A 9,259-nucleotide genomic window follows, 5' to 3' on the forward strand; every position below is an offset into this window, starting at 1 on the left:
TCTGAAGTGAGTGAAAGTGGTGTCTTTTGTCTGTGTTAACCTTTGGAGCTGTGAGGGCCGATAGTGTCACTGTCCTTGCAAGGTGCCATTTGCACGGGAGATAATGAGGTGGTAATTCAGGTGCCATGAGCGAAGTCATCAAGCTGATTTGAGGGAATTGGTCCATGTTACTATTTAATTACAGTAAAACAGAGGCCTGACTCAACAGAAGAACTAGCTTCAGTTGCAGCTGTTTCTAACATCACGTTACTGCCTGAAGAGCTTTGTCTGTAGAAGGAGTGTGTACGTTTCAGGTGCAAAGGAAAGCAGCCATGCAGATTTTCAGACATTACAGCAGAAAGTGCATCAGGTCATTGGAGAACAGCGAGACCCTTACAAATGAACAACCCTCCATAACTGTCTATGCAGGTGTGAGTCAGTCCCGCTTTTGAAGACTGAGTAAGAGTTTATGTAGTCTGCTTCCACCAGTATTACGCATCCCCTCCACAGACTCCTCAGTACTTGGTTTACCATAAAATGCTATGTGCATCCACAGTGCTATGTAGCTAATAAGTAATTGGTAGCCTCATAAATGTTAGTGCGAGTGGAGACGTTAACACTGTGGTGTCTGTCTAGTGCTGTCCACACTGGCAATTGTATAGCTCCTTTTCCTGCTGGTAATGGAGTGCTTTAGGTGATGTGAAGTCTGATTTTTGCACTGGCTGTGGTTAGCCTCAGGTACCTGAATGCATCTGCAAACAGCCTGGAGTCCTTGCCCTCTGCGTGTACAGGGGAGGAGAGTCTGAGCATGCTGCAGCTGCTGTACTTGACCAATAACAACCTCACGGATCAGTGCATCCCTGTCTTGGTGGGACACCCGAGCCTACGGATCCTGCATCTGGCCAACAACAACCTACAGACTTTCCCCGCAAGGTAAATACGTGGGGCTGGTGGACGAGACAGCGCTCACAGGAGGGTGTTGCCAGCCACGCTGCGCCTGTCCATGAACCGCTGTCAACGCGCGGTGCTCACCCTGTGGCACGGGGCAGATGCCTGCCGTTCCTGCACACAGCAGGACTGACATAGGGCACTGTGGCTGCTGTGGTGGAACGGTGTGGGGATGGGGCAGTGTTTCTTTGCCACTTCAACACTTCTGGCCATAAAGGGCAGTGTCTGTGCATACCTTATCTGCAGGTTCAGAAAGTGACAAGTTCTTGCATGTAAGATGAAGTCTTATTTTGTTTCCCTTTCAGCAAACTTAGTAAGCTGGAGCACTTGGAAGAGCTGAATCTGAGTGGCAACAAACTGAAAACAATTCCCACAACAGTGGCAAACTGCAAGCTCCTTCATACACTCATTGCACACTCTAACGAAATCAGCATCTTTCCAGAGATCCTGCATCTGCCCCGTATTCAGGTACTCCTATGGAGAAGGTAAAGAGGTATGAGAGGAAGGTTTTGGTGGGAGAATGAAGGGTAACTTCTAGGAGAGGAACTGGAGACCCCAGCATTTTGCTTGATCAACATGAGGAGAGGGCACAGAATACCCCCAGCTCTGTCACCTTTCTGGGCTGATCCGAGACTGCTCGTCTCTCATTCATCTTCACCATCTCTCTCTGACTTGTTCCATTTCTGGTTTACCATTTGAGACAGTAGGGAGGGTAATACAGCCTATGTACGTTTGTATGCATAGGCCTTCTGTTATCTTTAGTGTGACCTGTTCTTTCAGTGTTGGAGTCCTGTTACTGCAGGTTTTGTATTTGCTGCTTATTAATTGTTCTTCTACTGATAGGTCTGACCCATTTTCATGATCTCTTTGTGAGATACAATCAGTAGTGGGGTCATACAATGTTTGGAAGGAGTAACTGATCCCATGACAGAACAGAGACTATTTTCTTTGTCATTGTGCTTTTTGTTGTTGTTACTGCAGTTTGTGGACTTAAGCTGCAATGAGTTAACTGAAATCCTAATCCCTGAGGCACTACCTGGTGCCTTGCAAGAGCTGGACCTGAGTGGAAACACAAACCTGGTGCTAGAACACAAGACACTGGACATCTTCAGGTGAGCCTTGGGATGCCAGCCCGGTGGTGACCTGCACAGGGAAGGGTAACCCTTCCCAGGAGGGGAATGGGATAGTGAAGCAGTGTCACAGCACTACGTTATCTTATCATGGTCCCTGCTTGAGGCAGCTGTAGCTTTCTATCTTGTATCAAGGGAAAGATCTGGGCCCAAACCATCAGAGCGAGAAAACAAAACTGGTGTTATGAGGTTCCCCAGCTGTCTTTGGCATAAGCAGCCATATATCTCCAGAAGGCCAAGACCTTAAACTCCTTGGTGCTCCTGCTCCTTGGTGCAGTTCTTTCTTCAGGCTGCTGTCTGAAACTCCAGACTGGACACAAACTGTGCACCAGGGTCTGGGAGAGAATGACCTCTCTTCTCTCTCTGCAGTCACATCACCACACTGAAGATCGATGCAAAGCCCTCTCTCACAGCAGACTCAGCACTTGCTTCTCCCTTCTGGAGTCATGGAGCAGCCGAGATGGCAGGCCAAAGAAACAAGTGAGTGTTGTGGTCTGGACGCTGACGCTTCGTCTCCTTAGGCTGCGAGGTGAAGCGCACTGCAAAGCCCCCCAGCAGACCAGTGCTGCTCAAGAGCTCATCCGTGCCTCTGTTTCTCCAGATCTCTTGCTAAGTCTTGGTAACTCGAGCCTCTGCATTGTCCATTCCCTCAGTTTTTACACTTATCCTGGAGCACTTGGACTTTGCTTCCCACCCTAGCAGAGATGCTTGCGCTTTCTCTTGCCGGCTGTGCCCATTGCCCTCTCCTGAGCGGAGTTCCGGTGATGAACTGCAGCTGTACATCTCATGGGGCAGTGGATGCAGGGACAGCAGCTTTGCTGCCCTGTGAGAACAGCACTCACAACAAGGTGGCTGTGGTTTTGGGGACCATACAGTCTTTTGAGGCTTATTAACTTTGCTCGTATGCTTTTCTCACAGGCTGTGTGTGTCATCCTTGGCTCTGGGGAGCTTTGCAGAGGGGGTGGAGGCTGTGTACGGCATGTTCGATGGTGACAAGAACGAGGAGCTGCCGCGCTTGCTGCAGTGCACCATGGCCGATGTGCTCCTGGAGGAGGTACAGCAGTCAGACACCATGTTCATGTCCAACACCTTCTTGGTCTCCCACAGGTAGGACAGTGAGCAGGCTGGTCCTGGCGGGACCCGCACAGGTATTTCACGTAATGCGTTAGGCGGGGTGAGGCAGCCCTCCAGGATGCCTGTCCCTGGAGTCTGGAGCCTTCCTACCCTTTCTCCTGCAGGAAGCTGGGCATGGCTGGGCAGAAGCTGGGTTCCTCTGCTGTCCTTTGCTACATTCGTCACGATGTGTCTGATCCAGCCAGCAACTTCTCTCTGACGGTCGCCAATGTGGGGACGTGCCAAGCCGTTCTGTGCCGAAGTGGAAAACCACTGCCTCTCTCCAAGGTCTTCAGCCTTGAACACTGTTCAGAAGAAGCCAAGAGAGTCAAGGAGCAAAAAGCCATCATAACAGAGGTTGGTTTGGACCCTCTCCACTTCAGCTTCCACCCTCACATTAAATCTTGGTACAAATCTGAGCTCTGCTGCCTGCACAACACTGCAGGGAGAGGATGGTGTGGAGGTGTCCGAGTGAGTTGTCTCTGCTTCTCTCTTTATGAGCTGTTCAGAGGGACATGTTCCTAAAACACCCATCATGGCCTGAAAGCTACAGGGTCAGGATGCCAGGGATGGCCTGGGGAGAGACCTAGAAAAGAAAATAGGTGTGGAGCTGAAGGAGGGGAGGTCCATCATGCTGTGCGTGACTTGAGTGCATGTGGAGCGGAGCCACTGAAGAGCAGAGCAGGGCCTGGGACGTCATCTTGTCTCAAACCCCACAAAATAGCTTTGTTTCATCTTGAAAAGTCTGACTCAAGTTACCGCTCTCTGGATTTCTTCCATCTTTTATTGAGTGAAGGTGCAGGATTAATGGCCCTTGAGACGTGCAGAGCATGGATGGAAAGCATGTTGTGGGTGAAATTTTTAACACAAAAAAAGACAGAAATGCTAATTGGTTTTCAGTGAAAGTATTAAAATTATTTCTGGAGAATTCTCTAAAGGTTAATTTTCTAAAAGCTTGGACGTAACAGGGAAGTTCCAAAGAACTGCAAAATATGTTGTTGGTGGAGAATTTGGTGCCAGTCATAGTGGTTTTATGCTCAGTGGATCTTTTAAAAAAAGTATCAGGTTGGTTGATAAAAGTGTTTCTGACAGGGATAATCTGTTAATGTGTTACAGCTCTGCAAGGTGCTACAGTCCCTAGCACACTGACTAAAAGTAACTGTGGAATCAATGTAGCACGTTAAATCATTTAAAACTGGCTGGTGAATGAATTCTGGAAGATGAAAGCGAAATCATTGTCCAAGGAGACTTCCTTGCATGTGTCCTCTGCTGGTTTGTAATACTTAGCAGCAACATTTAACACCCCAAAGATACAGAAATTAAGAACACTGAAATGAAATTCAAACCGCTGGGAAGCTGTGTGCTCCCTTGGAAAAGGGGCTGGGGCTGCAGGCAGTTTTCTGTCCAGGAGAGCAGGGCCGGGCTGTGCTGCAGGAGGAGGTGATCCCTCCTGCACCAGATAACTGCCTGTGCTTTGCTTCCTTCAGAATGCAGCTGCATGGAAATAAAGAGGGAAATGGTTCAGAAAATACACAGAAGTGTTTTAATATCTGGATAATCTGCCTTGCAACAAGAAAGTAAAAAGTCACTATCTCATTCATAATGAAAAAATAAGTTTCATGTAAGAGTCACGAGTGAGATTCTCTGATCTGTGTGCTGCAGGTAGTCGAGCTGTGCATTTCAGAATAACTTGCTACAACTCTTCAGAATGTGGGATAAAAGTGTGTTATTGCCAGCGTGGGTGATGGGTGGTTGCTGTCCCTGGTGATCAAGTACAGTGAATGTGCTGTGGTACCCGGACCCGGATCCATTTCTCCTGCTGGCATTTCTTAAGGTTCCAAACCAGTATATGGGCAGGGGAAAAGACTCCTCTCCAAAGAAACCTAATAGCAGATCTAACGCCACTGCCGTGTTTCTCTTGTCTGCAGGACAATAAGGTCAATGGTGTGACTTGCTGCACTCGGATGCTGGGCTGCACGTACTTGCATCCTTGGATCCTGCCCAAACCACACGTCAGTTCCGTTGCACTGACTGTGCAGGACGAGCTGCTGCTGCTGGGGAACAGAGCGCTCTGGGAACACCTTTCTTACGCAGAGGCTGTCTCGGCCGTGCGGCACCTACCCGACCCGCTGGCTGCTGCGAAGAAACTCTGCACTTTAGCCCAGAGCTATGGTTGCCAAGATAACGTAGGTGCAATGGTGGTGTGTCTGAACATCAGCGAGGACAGCTGCACATGTGAGATGCATGGCCTCACTCTGCCAGGTCCTGGGGGATTTAGTTCTGCCGCCACCAAGCCAGCAACACCTTCATCCAGCAGCGGAATTGCCTCAGAGTTCGGCAGTGAGCTCTCTGCTTCCGAGGTCAGCAGTGAGGTGGGCTCCACTGCTTCTGATGAACACAGCGCTGTTGGTCTTGATGGCGGTTTGCTGCCGCGACAAGAGCGACGTTGCAGCTTACATCCTGTGCCCCCCTTGAGCATCTTTCAGCGCCAACCTTCCAGTGCCACCTTCTCTAGCAACCAGTCTGACAACGGTCTGGACAGCGATGACGAGCAGCCCGTGGAAGGCGTGATGACGAATGGCAGCAAAGTGGAGGTAGAGGTGGACATCCACTGCTGTAGAGGAAAGGGCCTGGAGTCTGAGCCTCCTGCTGCAGAGTACAGCTCCTCCACTCCAGGGCCAGAGGACGACTCTGGTCTTGTCCTCGTCATTCGGAGACAGAACAGTGTAAACAGCAACAGTGTGCAAAGAGGGGTCAAGGAAAAGTGTGAACTACAAAAATCTCTCTCCACGTGCTGTCTTTATGGAAAGAAGCTTTCCAATGGCTCCATAGTGCCCTTGGAGGAGAGCCTCAACCTCATTGAAGTAGCCACAGAGGCACCCAAGAAGAAGACGGGCTATTTTGCTGCTCCATCCCAGACAGAGCCAGAGGATCAATTTGTGGTGCCACCTGACCTGGAGGAGGAAGTGAAGGAACAAATGAAGCAGCACCAGGAGAATGGAGCAGATCAGGAGCAGAAAGAGGAACACGCAGTGACTCTGTCAGAGGAGTTTGACACAGCTTTGTAACCCTACGAGTACTGCTCCCACAGTGTCTGTCCAGGAAGCTCTGTCCCTAAAGGGCTGTCTTGCTCTCCATGGGGAGCTGGGATCTGCAAGGAGTACAGGCATCTGCTGCTTCCTTAATGGAGTCGAGGAGGAATGGGAAGTGCTCAGGTCAGGGCTGTCCACTTTTCGCTGCAGAGCCTCAGCTGTGTGAGCACTCAGACCAGCAGCTGAGCTCTGCGCCAGGGACTGTCTGGAAATGGTGCACGCAGTCGGGAAGAGGGCAGGTGCTCCAAGACCTGCCTGTAACTCCTTGAGCCCCCACGTTCTGCCAGCTCTGCGGGAAGGGGGCTGCCGTGTGTGCGTGGGATGAGGAGGCTGCTTGAGGGGCAGTGGTCAGTGTTTGAAGTCCTGTGAATATTTCTGATGCAGGCCCCCTTCCCCAGCACCTGACTTTGTTATTCCTTGAAAGAATACAGCCAGTTGCAATGAAGCTGACCCAAGAATGGTTTCCTACATTAATTGAAAGCACTTTTATTGATTGCACTTAAGCTGTTCTGCTCTGCTTCAGCCCAGCACTTTATTGTTTAGGGTTAGGGGAGAGAGCGCTCCACAGCGAGCGTGATGGGGGCATTTCCCAATGGGTATTGTTAGGTCAGTAGAAGACTCAGGGTGCCAGTGTTCAGATGAGCACTGGTGCAGGGTAGAGTGAGGGTTACAATGGGAGCAGCCTCTGCAGGGTGAGAAAATGCACAGCTGAGTGATAAGCAGGTGCCTACTGATGCATTTTTCATGGAGCATAGGAAAGATCAGCTATGGACTGGTTGGTGAAGGTCATGTGTAGAGCTGGTGCTTGTAGCTGCAGAGCACAGACCCAGCTCAGCTGCAATTTGGCCACCTCCATCACGGATGCTTCACAGCAGGGGCTCCCTGTGTCCAGAAGGCATGGGATGAAACCAGGAGCTCGTGCTTCTTTCAGTGAGGCGCTCGGTCAAAGGGGAGCCTAAGCTGTTACCAGTGGTACGCCACCCCACGGCTGGTGAGCAGCGGGACTGCCCATTGTACGCTGGGGAAGCATCAGTGCTCTGCCCCACCAACATGAACCTCTGCACTGTCAGCTGCAGCGTCTTTGCTGGCCCCTGTAAACTGGGGTCATATGCCAGATCCACAGCAACCTGCATTTCATGGTACGGGCCCAATTTGGCCACAAACAAGGTGAAAGCATACATGCTTCTGCTTAGCTTTCAGTGCAAAGAGAAAAATAGAACTTTTCACCTTAATGACATCTGTATCAGCACTGGAAATGATGTTAAAACAGACCTGGCCAGCCTGCACTCAGCAGATGATCGCATTTCAATGCGAGTTTTGGTGCCGGTTGTAAGTTGGCCGCCTGTGCCGTCACCTTGTGCGAGGGTTGTGAAAGGGCCGCTGCCCCGTGGCACGGATCCGTCTTCCTGGCTGCAGAGCTGGGCAGCAGCTGCCCCGGTCACATCAGTGGTGCAGTTACCCTGGCTGTAATGGGGGCTAGTGCCTTTTCTTCTTTATTAATTGTATGTATGAGGAAAACTTGAAAGTTTCTTCTCAAGAGCTCTGAGGGGCTTGAGTTGTATATTTTTGGATCAAATTCAGGCCTTGCTCAGAAGGAAATACTGTGCAGACTACTTGTGGGATTCTGTCAATACAGATCTTTTGACAAAATCTAATGGAGTTTTACTGAGATTTCAAAGCACCTTGAATTTCTTCTCACTAGAAAAAAAGTGTATTTTTACCATGCATGAGAGAGCCACATTTTAGGATATACCTTGTGCTAGTTACAATGTAATTGTGAAATGACCCAACTTTTTCCAAAGTTTAAACCCTCACACATTTTGGCTGTTTAAATGCCTGTTTCATTTGGAAAATGGAAGAAAAGAAAAAGCTAATTCCTATAATCACAGAAACAGCAGCATTTTAATCCCTTGGGCAGGGTAACAACAGCAGAAAACATTAAAAAACTAAACCCCAAACCTGTTTCGTGTTCTCTTCACATGAGTGCGCAGAAAGGCTCATCCCAGTGTATTTGACTGTAACTTTTCAACTCTGTCACTGGTGATGGTTTTACCAAATGTCTGTGCCCAGCCCAGCACTTTGCGGTACCTGGCAGGGCTGCAAGGAGCCTCTGCTCAGCGCGAGATGGAGGTAGAAATACGCTCTGCTTTCTAAGACCATGACAAACCTTGCACCAGGAGAGTGGCAGATGTCGGTGCAGATCAGGTCTCTTCCTTGCACTGATGTGGAAAACCCAGCGTGTCCTTGCCAGTCTGAACCAGTAGCGTTGTGGGGAGGGTTGGCATTGCCACAGGGACGAGTCGTGAATGGGAAGGACTATGTAAAATAAAGCTGTGCAACGGAGCATGCAGGTTTCCAAGCTCCTCCTCTTCATGGTAGTGGCAGAAGGGAGTACAGGGAATTCCCACTTAGCCTTTTTCTCCAGTGCCATCTCTGGTTTTGAAGCAGAAAGGGAGTTAGTGCAGCCAGCTCCTCTTTTTTCTGTGGGTATGAACTGCCATGGCAGAACATGGCTTGTTCTCTTACACTAAGTAGAGTCCATGTCTTTTTCTGCTTAAGCCAGTGTTATGAACTGTTTGTCTTGCTCTGGGCAGCAGAGCCCGACTGCTTCCCTCCACCACCACCACCACCACCACCACCACCTCCTTGTGTTTTCCTGCCTCCCCAGAGGCTGCAGGCTTCTCCGTTGTCTTCCTCACCTCACTGATTACCACCACTGTAGGTTTCAAGCTGCCTAGGAGCACTGCTGCAGGTGCAATGGGTATGAATGAGCAAGTCTAGTGAAGGACTGGTCGATATAAAGTGTTTTCCCAGTTTTCTGCCTGTTCTCCAGTCTCTTCCCTGATTTTTGTACGTGGTTCTCGCACAGATAAATCATCTCCACAGAGACGCATCACTAAGAATGTCCCGTTTGTTAACAGACTTGCTATTGGAGAGAGGTTCTCAGCTGGGGGCCATCGGGCTCTCTTGGCCCCGCAGAGCAGTGCCAGAGCTGCC

The 9,259-nt window shown here is 49.9% G+C and overlaps 1 protein-coding gene across 1 annotated transcript in view; it reads left to right on the plus strand.

The window, feature by feature from the left end:
* The window catches only part of PHLPP2 (PH domain and leucine rich repeat protein phosphatase 2), a gene marked incomplete at its 5' end in the record, with an annotated part of 24,179 nt that extends 17,941 nt beyond the window's left edge, over positions 1-6,238 (plus strand). Inside the window, 7 exons of the mRNA XM_010192139.1 lie at positions 685-912; positions 1,233-1,395; positions 1,909-2,039; positions 2,427-2,537; positions 2,976-3,164; positions 3,296-3,527; positions 5,099-6,238. Of these exons, the coding sequence (XP_010190441.1) occupies positions 685-912; positions 1,233-1,395; positions 1,909-2,039; positions 2,427-2,537; positions 2,976-3,164; positions 3,296-3,527; positions 5,099-6,238 (2,194 nt within the window). The remainder of the gene's footprint in view (positions 1-684; positions 913-1,232; positions 1,396-1,908; positions 2,040-2,426; positions 2,538-2,975; positions 3,165-3,295; positions 3,528-5,098) is intronic.
* Between the last annotated feature and the right edge of the window lie 3,021 nt (positions 6,239-9,259).

The sequence above is a fragment of the Mesitornis unicolor genome, unplaced genomic scaffold (assembly GCF_000695765.1).
Source record: "Mesitornis unicolor isolate BGI_N332 unplaced genomic scaffold, ASM69576v1 scaffold47000, whole genome shotgun sequence".
NCBI lineage: Eukaryota > Metazoa > Chordata > Aves > Mesitornithiformes > Mesitornithidae > Mesitornis > Mesitornis unicolor.